General features: G+C 53.7%; 2 protein-coding genes across 3 annotated transcripts in view; one reads left to right on the forward strand and one right to left on the reverse strand.

Annotated features, from left to right (window-relative positions):
• Positions 1-15,287, forward strand: part of TPCN1 (two pore segment channel 1) — a 228,889-nt gene that overhangs the window by 172,857 nt on the left and 40,745 nt on the right. The gene's annotated exons all lie outside the window — the stretch shown is intronic.
• Positions 1-15,287, reverse strand: part of RBM19 (RNA binding motif protein 19) — a 53,634-nt gene that overhangs the window by 5,306 nt on the left and 33,041 nt on the right. For both annotated transcript variants that reach the window (XM_054289010.1, XM_054289009.1), the window contains exons 22-24: positions 13,322-13,427; positions 7,720-7,840; positions 1,682-1,795 (exon numbers count right to left, since the gene is read on the reverse strand). In XM_054289010.1, coding sequence (XP_054144985.1) covers positions 1,704-1,795; positions 7,720-7,840; positions 13,322-13,427 — 319 coding nt within the window. In that variant the 3' untranslated portion in view covers positions 1,682-1,703. The remainder of the gene's footprint in view (positions 1-1,681; positions 1,796-7,719; positions 7,841-13,321; positions 13,428-15,287) is intronic.

A 15,287-nucleotide genomic window follows, 5' to 3' on the forward strand; every position in this document is an offset into this window, starting at 1 on the left:
AACTCTGCTCTGTTCTCTAAAGCCTACATGCTCTGCTTGTGCTAATCCTTTTCGTCGCTGCTGCAGACCTCAGAGACACTCAGCAAGAAACCTGCCCTGCCACAAAAGACAATGAAGGGAAAGAGGGAAAAAAAAAAAAGAAAAAACAGGGAAAAAAAAAACCCACAGGAAAATCCAAGCCCAAGCTGCAGTGCTGCAGAGCTTTGCTGAAATCATGTGCTGGGTGATGCATGTGCCTGGAGGGGAGCCTGCCCAGCTCCTCTGTCCTCTGTGCTGGACTTGGGCTGGTCCTGCCCAGCCAGGATGGTCAGACATCCCTGCTGGGCTGAAATTTAACTGAGCTGAGGCTGAGATTTCACTGCAGTGACCCCCTGGTGCAGACCTGTGCCAGTGCTGGGGCAGGTGGTGAAGGGACAGGAATGCCACTCGTCAATGCCAAGCAAGAAGAAGGAGAATCAAGCTTGTCATCACTTCAGATCACACTGCCACCCCCTCTGACAGCACTGCTCCCACACCTGTGCCTCAGTTTCCCCACCTGTGCTTCACAGCACATCCCTGAGACATGCCAAGGGGCTATTCCTGGATTTTGGTTTGTCCCCTGAGCCAGGTCCTGGCAGGAGAGGCTGCTGTGGGGTTTAGGAAGCCTCTCAGTGGCAGCAGCAGGGCTCTGGAGCTGCAGCATAGTTTGGGGGACCAGCAAGGGCTGTCACAGCTCTGGAGCTCAGCCTGGGACTGTAGCTCAGTGCTGAGCTCTGTTCTGGGAATTCTGCAGAAAAGCTGGGACAGGACATGTCTGTAAGCACAGGGCTGGGCTCTGAGCAGCACAGCACACACACCTGAAGGCACCCCCAAATCAGAGTGGGACAGATGTCACCCCGAAGCCCTGGCAGATGTCACCCCAAAGCCTTGGCACTCCTGCAGTGGCCCTGCATGGAGCAGGCAGTGTGGTTTAACCCAGCTCAGCTGTTGTGAACAGGCTCCCATCACATACTCAGGGTTTGCACTGTGGCCACACTCACACAAAGGACACCACGAGCCCACCTCACCTCTCCTGAGCCCACACAGGTTGAGCTTGGGGGTCTGGAAAGGATCAGAGGGGCTGCCAGGACTGCAGGGTTTGACCTTGAGGGGCCATTTCATCCTGGCTCCCTCCTGCCATCCCATATTTTACAGCCTTGAGATGCTGCCCCGAGACACAAGCAGGAGTGATGGCAGCCAGGACTCACTCGGGGTGTGGACCTTTGGAGGGAGAGAAGTTGTGGAGATTTTGGTGCTGGCCTTTGCCAAACTATCTGTGACATGGTGGCAGCTGCAGGTTGGTGTCCAAACAGGCATTTTGATTTTTTGACAGCCCACAAGGAGGGACAATTCACATCCTGACAGAGATTCTGCTGCCTTCTCCTGGGGGATGCCAGCAGCCAGGGGAGCACACAGAACACACCCAGGGCATGCACCCACTTCAACACTGGGCTCAAACCCAGCCAAATCTGGGCTGTAACCCCTGGGACCAGAGCCAGGAGCCTCTGGGGTCATAGAGGGGAGAGGTAAAGGGTGGCATTCCTGCTTGGAGGCTGCTGAGGCTTTGGAATTCCATCTTCTCCTGCTCCTGGTGCTATCGACCCTACAGGAAGGACACTGTGACTTTTAGGTCCAGCTGTGCCCACCCTGCCCCAGCACCCACCTCAGCAGAGCTCAGGCAGCTGTTAGATGTCCTCATCCTTGTTATTGTCCTCCTCTTCCAGGTGCTCCATGATTTCATTCAAAAGCTCCGATCGTTTTTTCTTCTTCGGGGAGTCTGTCCAGGCCAGGGTGGGAACAAAGGGGGGGAGAGAAAAGCAAAAATTACAACCTGGACCCACCTTGGGAGGGACTGAGGGCGCTGGAGGGATCAGGATACCCTCCCAGGTGAGGGTTATCAATATAATCTACTTCTCCTCCCCAGGCAGGTCCTGGAAGGAGCTGGGATTCCAATACCTCCCACCCATACTTTAGTTCCCAAGCTGGGAGCAAACAGCACCCAGACAGGTGATGGTGATGCCAGCCCTTCCTGCAGACCCCAATTCACTGTGAAATTCACAATCTCCCTGTGGAAGAGTGGCTGCAAACCTCAGCAGGAGCTCATCAGAGCTACTGGCAGGACACCGCCCCACCAACACGCGGGCTGAGACCACCCCATCCCAGCAGCACATCCCTCACCTGGGTGGGACCATGTCCCTGCTTTAATTCACAGCCTGGGAACAAACAGCACCCAGAGAGGTGATGGTGATGCCAACCCTTCCTGCTGACCCCAATTCACTGTGGAATTCACAATCTCCCTGTGGAAGAGTGGCTGCAAGCCTCAGCAGGAGCTCATCAGGGCTCTTGGCAGCACAGCCTGGCTGAGACCACCCCATGCCAGCTGCCCATCCCTCACCTGGGTGGGACCATGTCTCTGCTCTGCCCCTCCTGCCCCACAGCACCCTGCACACATCCCTCCCAATGCCTGCAGCACAGGGGGGCTGCCAGCACCTGAGGGAACATCCCAGCCCTGGCTCTGAGGTGACAAAGCCATTTGGTCCCTGATGAGAGGCTGACACCCTCCTCTCTGCTGGGCAGGAGCCGTGGCACAGCCCCCTCTCCCCCCCTGGCTCCCCAGCTCGCTTGCAGCACATGGAGAACAGCTGTTTAAATCCTGCTTTCAGACATCAAAAGCCTCGCTGGGTTTCTCAAACAAACAAACATACCATAGGACTAAAGAAAAGGTGTAAAATAAATAAATGGAACAAGCTGTGCATTTTCTTTTAGTATTACAGCTGCTGCGAGAGATAAACAACAAGTAAATGTCACAAAACATCAATACAGAAGAAATTAACCTGACAAAAGCTCACATCCCCCCCCTCTCTGCCTCCCCCCAACTCCCAACAATTTTTGCATTTCTGGAGTTCCCATCTAATGATTTTATTTTTCAATTAATTCTTTGACAGAGAGCCAGAACCTGCCTGCCTTCTCCCTGGGGGCTGTGGGGACAGGAGGGGGATGAGGGTGCTGATGGACCCTGCTGCCCTCTCAGCATCCACCTCAGGGGAGCCATGGGGGCCACAAGGTGCCACCCCCAGACCCTCCAGCAGCTCCTCCCGATTCAATCACCCAAAGGCACCAGGGATAACCCACCCTGGAGGAAGGTGCCAGCTCAGCAGTTCTCCCTCTCCAGTCTGCTCCCAACTCTCCTGCTTTGGAATGGCATCAATGTGCTCTCATTTCCCAAATCCACTGTAGGAGCGTGTCCTGTGCCTGCCACCCCTTCCCAACCAGAGCCTCATGGGGATCCCACAATGCTGAGGCTGCACAGCAGAGGAAAAGCTGGATTTGGGACACTGGGTGCACAGGGGACATCCCTCAGCAGAGCAGCACCTGGCAGTGAAATCTCCCCACTGCATCCCCCACATTCACCAGCTCGGCCACGGGCAGCAGCAGCAGCATCCTCCTCTTGTCTAACAAGGGGAAAATAAAAACCCAGGAGGGTGGGGAGGCGAATTGGTTGGGCTTCCTTCCGTTCTGCTGCTCCAAGCTGGTTAAGGTTTGCCTGCTAACGATCCCATTTGCTTCCTTTAAACAATGGGCAAAGCCGGCAGGGGTGGGCCGGGAGGGGGATTACCACGGGATTAGAACGTGGCAGGGTTGTGGATGCCACGCTAATCCTGCAGGGTTTTACTCCCCGGCTCCGGCATGTGTTTGCATTAGTTACAGATGCTCTCGAGAAAAAAAAATTAAAAAGAAATAGGAAAGGACAAAGGAGAATAAAAAGGGAGCCCAGCGGTTGGGAGGTGAGGGAAAAGGAAACCTGGGGAATGGAGGCCAAAGGAAGAGCGATCTGGCAGAGGGGATGGAGGCAGGAAGGCTTTCCCAGCCCGGCAGGAGGATCAGGACCGTGCCTTCCCTGGCTACCCCCTGCTTCCAGCCACAGCTGCAAATAACCAGGGATGAGCCACAGCGGGGCTTGGCTGCTCTACAGCCCCCCACAGCCCTCCTTCACAGCTGAACCCCCTCCTCACACACCATCACAACCCCCCCCCAAGTCGTTGTTCCCCTCCCGGCGTGGTGAAATTCCCCATCTGTCAATTTAATGCTTTGATCGATGGCAAGGAGCAGGAAAGCGGCCCGGCACAGCTGGCTGCCCCCGTTAGGCCTGGCGGGAGAGCGGCGGGGCGGGCTCAGGAGCAGGGGGATCGGCCTTTAGTGGGATTGGGAGCCATGGCCTTCCCTGCATGGCCCTGGGCTGAGGGATTGGCGTTTAGTGGGATTGGGAACAGCCTTCCACACACGGCCCCAGGCTGAGGGATCGGCCTTTAGTGGGATTGGGAGCCATGGCCATCCCCGAATGGCCCGGGCTGAGGGGGAGCAGGAGGGATTGGCCTTTAGTGGGATTGGGAGCCATGGCCTTCCCTGCATGGCCCTGGGCTGAGGGATTGGTGTTTAGTGGGATTGGGAGCCAGAGCCTTCCCCACACGGCCCGGGCTGAGGGAGGGATTATAATGTAGTGAGATTGGGAACAGAGCCCTCCCTGCACGGCCTGGGTTGAGGGATTGGCCTTTAGTGGGATTGGGAGCCATGGCCTTCGCTGCATGGCCCTGGGCTGAGGGATTGGCCTTTAGTGGGACTGGGAGGCAGAGCCTTCCCTCCATAGCCCTGGGCTCCCGGGAGAGAGCAGAGCACCCCGAGGGGTGGGCAGTGCTTGCCAAGCTCCCCTCAGGATGGAGCTGGGGAGGAAAGGGGCTTGGAGCTGTTCCCAGTCCTTTGGAGTGGTGCCTCCATCATTCAGGGATGCAGGGGTGAGTGTGGAGTGTTCCCCCTGCACAGGGCACACAACCATGGCTGCCCCTTGCCCCAGTGGGATCCCTTGGTCCCAGAGGCAGGACAGCCACCCTGCTGGCTTCCAAAGCTTCAGTGATCCTTGTTTTCCAAAGGGAGGATTCCCCTGACTAAGTTAGGCCGAGCTGCTATTGCTGGTGGCGTTTGTCACCTGTCCCTGCCCTGCTGAGGCATTTGTCACAGCCCTGCTCCAGGTTATGGGCTGCACTAGAGGTTACAGGGACAACTGTTGGCCAACCTTTCCCTGGCTGCTCCTTCCCACATAGAGTCACTAATTTCATGCACACAGCCTGTCCCTGGCCAGGCCCTTGAGCCCTCCAGCCACCTTGCAACAATTAAAATTGCCTCCAAATTAAAAGTGGGGTGCAAACACAACTCAAAGTGTCTTTTTTTTTTTTTCTCTAATGTAAGAGCCTCCTGCCCCAGGATGAAGAGCTGATACTCTCAGAAATGAGCAAAAAGCTTTAAACCTCTCCCAGACTGTGCTGGGAGCCAGCAGGGCTGAGGTGCCAGGCCTCAGGGCTGAGCTGTGGCTTCACTCCTGACAGAACTACTGAAACCACCCACTGCAGTCAGTGACCACTTCTGGGCTCCTCACTTTCTCCTGGAACATTACAAAGCCTCAGAACAAGCCATAAAGAATGACCTGAAAACTACACAAAATGGGAAGGAAGCCTATTCCATTTTATTGCATCTATTAGACCTATTGAAAAGTCGGCTCAGAAGTGGTTTGATTGCCATGACAAATGCCTGCATGGAGAAAAGATCTGGGAGACCAGACCTCTCCTTCACAAATAACAGCAGAGACCTGGAACTGGAAGCCCAATCTCTCTAAATGGTCTCTAGAAATAAGGTGTGTAATTGTAGCAGAGAGCAGAGTGGTAGGACACCTCTGTCACAGCCCAGGTCAGGACCTTGAAATGCTAAGACAAAGATGATGAGGCTGACATTAGAGCTGGGGACACCGCAGACTTCGGTCCTGATTGTTTCCTGAGGCTTGAAGACCTGAAAGGATCTTTTCTTTCCCATTCCCAGCTTGGGATGGGGACCTGGCCACTGCAGCTGTGGGAAGACCCTCACAGTTCACCCACACTGTGCTGGCAGAGGATAACCCATGGGACCATGACAAACAGCACAGGGATGTCTGAGCTGCCCCTGTGCCCTGTGGGGAGAGGAGAAGGCTTGGGGAAATGGGGATCAGTAGGAAAAATCCTGGTTTCTGGGCTGTACTACCAGTGAAAGAAATGCACGGTGTCAGCCTGGCTGTTGGGTGCTGTGTGTGCTCTGCATCCTCTCCATCCCTGCTCCATGTGGGAAAAGCAGCCTCTAGCCACACCAGGGAGAAAAGCTGAAGGAGCATCCCCCTTCCAGAGGGCTGCAGGCAGAGTGGGGCCAGCCTTTTCTCACCTCTTTATCACTATCACCCCCAGAGGGACAGGGTGCAGCTCCCTCCTCACCTCACAGACACTGGGCACCCCACAGTGCCTTGAAACTAGGAGCAGGCACTTCCCAAGGGAATAAAATCCCACTCTGACCCTCCAGTGTGGCACAGAGAGGCTGAGACCTGGTCCCAGGCACCAACCAGACCCTGGTGCCCACAGGTGTGCCCCAGCCTGGCTCTCCTGGCACAGATCCCTCCTGGCACACCCTGCTCTGCCACATTAGCCACTGGCAGTTTGGCCAGGCCTGGAGTCCCTGGGTGTTCCTGAGACAGGCTGGGGCACAGCAGGGATTGTGCTGCCATCCTGTTTCTCATCCCTAAAGATGGAGAGGGGCAGCCTTGCTCCTGTTTCTCAGCTGAGACCCTGGAACCACTTCAGCTCCAAGGCTGCATTCCTGCTGGGATGTGAAAATGCCCTTCCTGCTGCCCTCCCCAGGGCCCCCGCTCGGTGAGGAGGAGCCCAGACAAGGAGGCTGGAGCAAAGGCAGGCAAAAATTGGGAATAAGATTTCCTAGTTTTTGGGAAATGTGCTGAGAGTCTGCAAGGATCCTAAAGCCAAGACTGCTTATTTCCCCCTACACTGAGCAGAGTGGAAAGTGGGGAAGGAGATCCTGAAGATAAAACTGGGAGCTTGAAACACCTCACCTGCTGTTTTCTCCACATGTACAACGTGTCCCCACTCCAGTGCTGGGTTCTGGGTGGGCACACCCACCCTCAGCCCTGCCACCACCCAACTGCAGCTTGCCCAGCCTGGAATGAGCAGCCCTGAACCGTTTCAACATGGGGATCACTGGATCAGTCAGGATCACTAAATAACTGAGATGTGCAGCCCCACAACTGCTGCCCCTGCACTGTTTCAGGGACATGGGGATCACTGGATTAGTCAGGATCACTGAATAATGAGATGTGCTGCTCTTCCTTCACCAGGGATGTGCAGCCCCACACTTGCTGCCAAACCCCCGGGCCATGGGCATGTGGTGATGGAGAAGGGAAGCTGGAAGGAGATGCAGGAGGAGGAGCATTGATCTCCAGCTTAGCCCTGCAGCCCAGGGGAGCCCTTCCAACATAAATATTTGCCAAGCAATGCATTTGTGCCTGTCGATGGCTGTCAATAGGAGCCTGCAGTGCTGTCATCTGCAGAGCTGTCACTCCCAGCAGCCTGAGCCAAGGAGCCCCTTCTGCATCCCATCACCACAGAGTTTTCCCTTTTCAATCCACGTGCTGCATGCCCAGAGCCTGTCCCCACCTCGGGAGCGGCCAGGGGAGGGAGCAAAGGCGCTGTGGCTGCCCGGGCACACGCAGAGTTAACAGCTCCCAGGCAGAGCTGCCAGACAAAGGCCTGGCCTGGCTGCCTCCTGCCTCCCCCAGCGTGCTGAGGGTGCACAGGGAGCTGGCAGCCCCCAGCAGTGTGGCAGTGTGAGCAGAGTTACCGTGGAAGTGCTGGGCGGTTTTGCGGCGCAGGGCCTCCAGCGTCTCCTCCGTGTCTGCCCACTCCAGCACCAGCCTGCGGCCGTACAGGTGGGTGCTGTGGCACAGGGCCTGGAAGGCTTTCTGCACAATTCAAAGAGAAAAAAAAAAAGAAATTAAAGGAGGAAATAAGAACAGGCTCACAGGAGGGAAAGGCAGAAATGTCACTCCCTCTGCCCCGGGGTGGAAAGGCCACCGGAGAACATCGTACTGGGAGTGCTTTGCTCTGATGGGGCAGGATCCATCTCCATCAGAGCCTCTGACTCGGTCATTTATCTTCCCTGCACTTGCAGCAGAGCACATTCCCATCACCACTGCTGCTGGCTCTGCTCCTGGGGGGCAGGCTGGAACCCAGCACACCCTGAGCTGGGAATGCTGCAGCCCCTGCAGCTCTGGGTGGGACCCTGTGACTGCCCAGCACCCTGTTCTCTGCTGGAACACAGCTCAGCTGTGACAGAGGAGTTCCTTCCTGCTCTGGAAGCAAGATGGAAAACTGCCTTTCTCCTGCCAGACATTTGGTGACTTGGCTGTGGTGGCAGCACATGTGGCACAGCAGAAGCCAGCACAGAAATCCTCTGCTCCTTCTGCCTGTGGTGGTTTGCTCTAATGCAGAAATGCAGAGGTTTGCTGGTGTTAGGTCCTGTTTGGTAACACCCATACAGCTGGAATCTCTTGCTGATGTTGAATACAAACATGCCAGCCAGCCCAGAGCTCAGATGGCTTTCTCTGCTCCTAGCCAACCAGCAGAGACACCCAGAAAACACTGACTCAGTCCAGGGAAGTTTGATTTTGTCTTTACTTCCCACAGAATTTCAAGGAAATTCAGGACTGAGCAGGATTGGGCACACAATGCAAATACACAAACACACCGGCCAAATATTTTTATCTCCAGGGCCCACAAAGTGCTCCACAGCAAAGGCTGGGCACAGGGGGAGAGAAATGCCCCAAATGCTTTGTCAAAAACCCCAGCTAAGGCTGAGATTAGCTCAGGTTTTGAGCTCTGCAAACTCCATCCCTGGAACAAAAATGGCAACTGTAGGATCAGACACACATCCTGCTGTCCAGCAGGGCCCTGTGCTCCCATCTGGAGGCCCAAACCAGTTCCCAAGCTGTCCTGTAAAGCCCACATCTCTCCTCTGAGCCACCTGCTAAAAGCAGCTCTGAACCACTGCAGCTGTCCCCAAATGCCACATCTCTGGGCAGAGGGGCTTGTCCTGCTTTGCTGCTCCTCAGGACCCTCCTTGAGCTGCTGGGTTATGAAACCCAATTAATAAATCCCATTTTCAGTAACCAGCACCCAGTAATCTGAGCTTTCCTCTCTTTCCACACTCCTTTCACTCATATAACCCTCCTGTGCTATAAAACAGTGACAAGGAGCACCAGCTCCACCATGGCATGGGTGAAATTCCCATTATCCCAGCACGCCCAGGGTGACCCTGGCAGGGCAGAGTGCCCCCTTTTCCAGGGGCACATTCCTCCTGGAAGAGCTGCAAGCTCCAGCTGTTTTTATTTGCTGCTGCTGTGTTTTCAAGGCCTATCTCCCAATTAGCAGAGCAATGTGTTGGCTTAAACAAACACTGGGGGGAGGTGGTGGGAGGGAGTTGTGAGGGCTGTTTGTGTTGGCACCAGGAGCCTTTTCCAAAGGCTGGCACACAACCCATGGCTCTAAACACTGCATTTCCTTTGTTAATTCCTATTTTTGGAATTCTCCTTCCCACTGCATGAGAGAGAAGAAAGTTGGGTGACAGCACACAGCCCATCTGTGCTCCACAGGTCATGGAGGAGGGCAGACCATGGTGCAAGTGGCACTTGGTGGGCTCTGCTCCTCTCAGTCACTTCTCTGCCCCTACCTCCTCCTCCTCCTCATGGGATTGCCATCCTCTGGTTTTGCTGGCAGCCCTGGGAAAGGTCATGGAGCAACAGAGAAGGCAGATGCTGCCATCACGTTGTGTTATGCGCAGGAAACCCGCTGGGTGAGACACACCAGCCTGGTGACATTGGCTCTTCCTGGCCAAACAAATCCCCAAAATGAGTTGGTTTGCACCCATGATGAAGGAAAGCTCCAGCCTGTACTGGGATCTCTGCTCCCAATCTTCCAGATGGGCTCCAGGAGCTGGGAATGCAGAAGGGAAGCTGCACATTTCAGGTGACAAACACACACGGATGTCACTTCTTTGGAAATGAGCTAAAAGACAAAACTAGCTGTTCATTGCTCTGAGAGGAATTAAGACTTTCAGGAAAAAAAAAAAAAGAGAAAGCACTGATGATTTAAAAGACAAAGGGATGAAGGGGAGAAATGCCATCCCCATACATCCACACTGCTGGAAATCTTCCAGGGAGAGGAGGAAATCTGCCACTGCTGCTATTCCAAATGAAGAGATAGGTAGGGGAAAAATATATTTTAATTAGGTGACAAGTATGAAATGAGGAGAAGCAGGCTGGCTTTCACAGAAAGCAGGAGCTATTTTTGGGGTGCAGCTCCTCTCTGTGAGCATCTGCCTCCCCAGGACAGCTCTCTGGAGAACAAAGAGGGACCAGAGGTTAGTGGAGTTGTATCCAAATGAGGGATAAAGGCAGGTGTGGTGTCTGCTCATCCAAGAGAGAGACTCACCACAAAAGCCCTCTAATTCCCATGCTCCATATCTTCCTACACCTTTAAGGAGAGCCTTTGCCACAAAAAGCTCCTTTGGAAATGCCCAGACCTGATTCTGCTGCATTTGGTGACACACCCTCTGCCAGGCCACCCAAAGCCTGCAGATCCCTGGCAAACCTTTTCCCAGGCGTCATTTGCTTTCCAGGTGCTTTAGGGGTTGCATGAAAACACTATGGGCTTCTCCTCCTTGAGAATAGGATGTGAGCATGATTTAAAATGCCATTTCTGAGCATTTTTTGCAAAGTTTGGTTCAAGCTTAACATTACGGCTCAGCATGGCGGGAAAAAGCAGGGAGAGGAAAGGGAGAGGCTGGAACAGCAGCTTAGAAACGTCTGTGGGATTCAGAAAGAGAATTTCCAAGTGAAGAGGAGGCTGATAACCCCCCAGGAAGGGCAGGCTGCTGGGAGGAGGCAGGCAGAGCTGTGGAGCAGAGCCTGCTGTGCTGGGAGGGCCGGGAGCAGGGACAGGAGCGCAGCGTCTGTCACCCGCGGGCGTGACAGCGCCAGCCCTGCCTGCTGCACTCATTTGGAGGACAGCGCTGCTCTGCCTCCAGATTCCCCCTTGCCCTATTAAATACTCAAGCCAAAGAGCCTCCAGGCTGGAATCATTAGAGGGACAAAGGGTCAACAACATTAGGAGATTGATAAATATCCCTCCCTTGCAAGAGCCGGTCCCAACTGAGGATGCTCTCCACGATGCCAGCTGCACACAAGGATTTTTCCTTCCATGTGTGTGCATTTTGAAAGCATTGGCTGTCTCTCCCAAATGGGCAATTTCTATTTGGAGACCAGATGTACTTTTATATCAACAGGGGAGAAAAGTGGGAACTCGGCTTCCCAGTTAATAGTTCAAAAATAAAAACAATTCCGCAACGATTCTGCACAGGGAACGTCAGGAAACGTTTAGTGCTTCCTTAACTGGAGTTAATTTGGTATTGCCAGTGCATCAGAGTTGCAGGGGAGGCTGAGGAGATCAAGCCAAGCCTGATGGGGCAGATCTGCAGGCACAGCATCGGGGAGCTGGGAGGAGGAGCCCCTGTGTCTGTGCTGGCTGTGGAAAATCTCCATGTGCGCTCCCACAGCAGCCGTGCTCGTTCAGAGAAAAAGACAAACACGGGAGGTCACAGGCTTTAAATGCCCAACAAAGGCAGCCTAACTATTCTATTACAAACCCATCATGTTTTATAAGATGCTTATAAGCAATTTCCAGATTACCACTCTGAGCAAAAGCGTCACTGACAGTCAGAGCTATTCAGCTCAGAGGTCTCCAGGCCCACTCCCCTCCTCTCTCATTTCACTCAGCAATAAACTCTAAGCCAATTATGAGCGTGTTTACAATATTCAGGATCCTATTCATCAATACACCGTGCATCCTCTTCCAGACGGCCAATGGAGTGTACTTGATGTGCCACTTGTGAGACAATTAAATCCCTCAAAGAGATGAGGGTGGAAAAAAAATATGAAGAAGGAAGAAGAGCTGCTTTGCTGGGAAAGAAGAAAACCCTGCTGAGAGCTGTTCCACAGGGCAGCTCTCTCCCTGCATGCTCCTCTCCATGAGCTTTGGGAGCTGTGCCCTGGGCTGGCTCTCTCCCCTCACCATAGATGGGCTGCCTATCACTGAGATTCCCATTTGTCCAGTGCAGCTGGAATCAGCCCCTGAGGGCATGAAAAGGGATGGGAAGCAAACACTGAGCTGTGCCAGTTTCCCCCAGAGAGCAGCAGTAAAGAACCAGTCAGGCCCCTCTATGTACCTTTCCATCCAAAGCCTAAAGTTTCCTTGGGAAAAAGATTAATTCAAACCCCAGGAACAAAGCCTGAGTGACTGTGCAGTGAAGCAGAGGTGAAGGCAAAGCTGCTTTGAGCAGAGCCACAGGCACAGCTCGATGTGCAGGGAGAGGAACCAGGCTCCTGGGGGGATCCCTGCACCCCCAGCTGACCCCCAAGGGGAGGAGGGAAGCTGAGCAGAGGGAAGTTTGAGTTAGGATCAATACAGGACTAACAAAGAAACTCCATGTACTGTGTTATACAGGAGGTCAGGCTGGAAGGGATGATCTAATAGTCCCTTGTGATCCTGGATCAATGAATGCTGTCTAAAAACATAAACACAGGCTCTGGCTGGCTCCCCCCTCCTCTCTCCTTCATCTGCACTCACAGTGTGGAAAATCTGGAGTTTTGGGGGCTCATGTGGTCCCTTCCCTCCAGCAATAACATCCCGTGGGTTGTGCTTACAGCCACTCCCTTCCAGACCCTGCCCAAACCACCAGGAATCAGCAGCAGGATGAAATCCACCCTGCCCCAGAACCTCTGGCAAAGGATGAGAGCAGGATACCATCATCAGACAGGCTGCAGTCCCTTGTTTCTGCTAAAAGCATGGAATTTAAAGATACAGGAAAGCTTTCAAAAAATAAATGAACGAGGACGATTCATAACTACTGATCCTCTGGCACAGGCACTGGGAAAGCAGCAGGGTAATGCTGCTCACAGGGGGCTCTCAAAACACACAGAAGAACTGGTGAACACAAGCCTTGCATGGGTTACAAATTAGGGAACAGCCACAATATCCAAAACTCCCCTAAAATCAAGGTGGTGCTGGAGGTGGGACATGTGCAGAGGTTTCCTGATGTGTTAACGTTGGGTTAAAACCATCCTGTCTCACCTTGGTGCTACCAAACCTAAAAAATAAGCTCCCGTCCTGCTGTATTACAAGGATTTTGAGTTATTTTATCAGTTGCACCAAAATTATCCCCTTTAAGGTTTGACTTTTGGGTTTTGCTGCTGCCCACATGGGGGTTTCAGCCTGAGTGCAGCTTTCCTGGGCAATGCTGCCAGCCCAAACCTGGGCAAAACCTCAGTGGGACAGAGCCTCCAGGCTGCCCTCCCCACCTGGGGCAGTGCCAGAAGGGCACAGCTCACCTTGGCATCCTGCTTGGTGACGAAATCCACAAAGCCAAAGCCCCGGTGGGATCCTGTTCCTGCCATTTTCTTGGGCAGCCGGACGGTCTTGAGCTCTCCAAAGGTGCTGGGAATGCAAGGAAAAGCAGGGACAGCATGAGATGAAGGCAGGAGCCACCCCTTCCCCACAAACCCTGGCAGTGCCAGCTGCACACCCACTGAGTGGTGTCCTGCAGCCCTGCAAGCCCCATTCCCAAAGCAAACACCACTTAAAAAACTCAGCTTGGATTTTAAGCATAATTCTGGATATAAAACTTAACAATACAAAAAACTTCTCTAATGCAACTGCTTTGCTTCTCCTTCCCTCAGGAGATCCAGCCAGAATGCCATGCCCTGCTCAGGGTGGGCAAAGCATCTCCAGGTTAGCAGGGCTGCTCCAGATCCCCCCAAAACAGATTTATTGGCACCTTTAAAGAGGGGCTGGAGTGCACAGGACACAGAGCATGGCCCCACAGGGAATTATTCTGTTTCCAGAACAGCTCCTCCATCCCCAGAGGTGTCATCCCTCCAACTCCAGGGATCCTGGGCATTTTTTATGATTGGATTTCCTCACTCTAACCCTTCAGCCTCTGCCATCCTGCAGCTTCTGTGCTGGAATAAACTGGTTTTATCTAAGCTTTCTGGATGTAGGAAGGGAAATAGGCGAATCCAGCAGACCACAACAACCTCTATATCCAACAGCATTTCAGACAAGTTTTGCAGTGTCAATGGAAAGCCAGGAATGGGGAGATAAGGGGGTTCCTGTCCCACAGAAGGAACTTGTGGCTTGAGCAGCAAAGCATGCAGCCATCCCACTTTCTCCAAAAACCCTACAAAGGTTTTTTAGCCCCAAAGGCAGCACGTGCTGGACACCCCTCTCCAGTGCCATCCCCTGGAGAAATTCCAGGACAAAGCCAACGCTTTCCCTGCTGCCAAGCTCCCTCTTCTCCTCCCCTCCCCTCACACCCATTTATCAAACACATATGCACAAACTGCAGGCAATAAATATTTAATGTGGCCCAGGTCTGAAGAGATGTGTTATTTTATTTGAAAATCTCCACACAGGCGTGCATACACAAAAGGAGCCTGGGATACAGCAGTGCCAAAGAGCACCTGGGAATAAACACAGTAAAGGCCATAAACGCTCTTGTGAAATGATATAAGCTAAATCCTGGGAGTTAACCTGCTGCACTGGCAGCATGACCAGGCATTCATCCACCCAATTTCCTTAGGCAACGTGGTGTGTAAATGCACCATTATGAAGCTTCAAAATGAATCCGCACGTCTCGCGCTCGGTGCTTTCCCTCCCTCTCCCTGCTGCCCCCTCCGAGCTGGAGCCACGCAAACAAACAAACAAACCCCAGCACGGCACAGGGAGCAGCCTCAGCTGCTGGAGAGCTCAGATCCTGGGGTTTTTCCCTGGGGTGGGGGTGACAGGGACTCCCAGGATCCCTGGAGCACCTTGAATGCTGCAGTTGGGTGAAGGGAGAGGCAAGGGGACAGCTCCTGAGCCATGGGGATGCCCATCTAGCTAGGAAAAATGGGAGGCAAGGGCCATGGGCATGCTCTAGTGTCTCTCTCTCCATGAAAAATATCAAGGACATTGCCTGGGGGCAGCAGAATATTTGCTGAAGGAACAGGAGCAGAGGATTTGCTCAAAGGGAGGTCTCAGACAACGCTCAGTCTGTGCACTGAAACACCAACATGTCCTTTTGCCACCAAAACCCAGCATTCAGGGTGGCCAGGGGGTACCCACAGGAGCAGCATGGCTCTGGATTCAGGGTGCCAGGGAAGCTGTGCTGGCACACATCAGCCTGGGCAGAGCTGGGAGAAACTGGCAATTCCTTCCTCATCAGCTCAGAGCAGTCCAAGCCACCCACACGTGGAGAGGAGAGGAGGGAAGGGAGGGGATACCTGCTCCAGATGCACAGCAGGGCTGGCCAGAAGC

This window comes from Melozone crissalis, unplaced genomic scaffold (genome assembly GCF_028551555.1).
Source record: "Melozone crissalis strain CALT ecotype California unplaced genomic scaffold, PUWL_Pcris_2 ptg000063l_1, whole genome shotgun sequence".
In the NCBI taxonomy this organism is placed as follows: domain Eukaryota; kingdom Metazoa; phylum Chordata; class Aves; order Passeriformes; family Passerellidae; genus Melozone; species Melozone crissalis.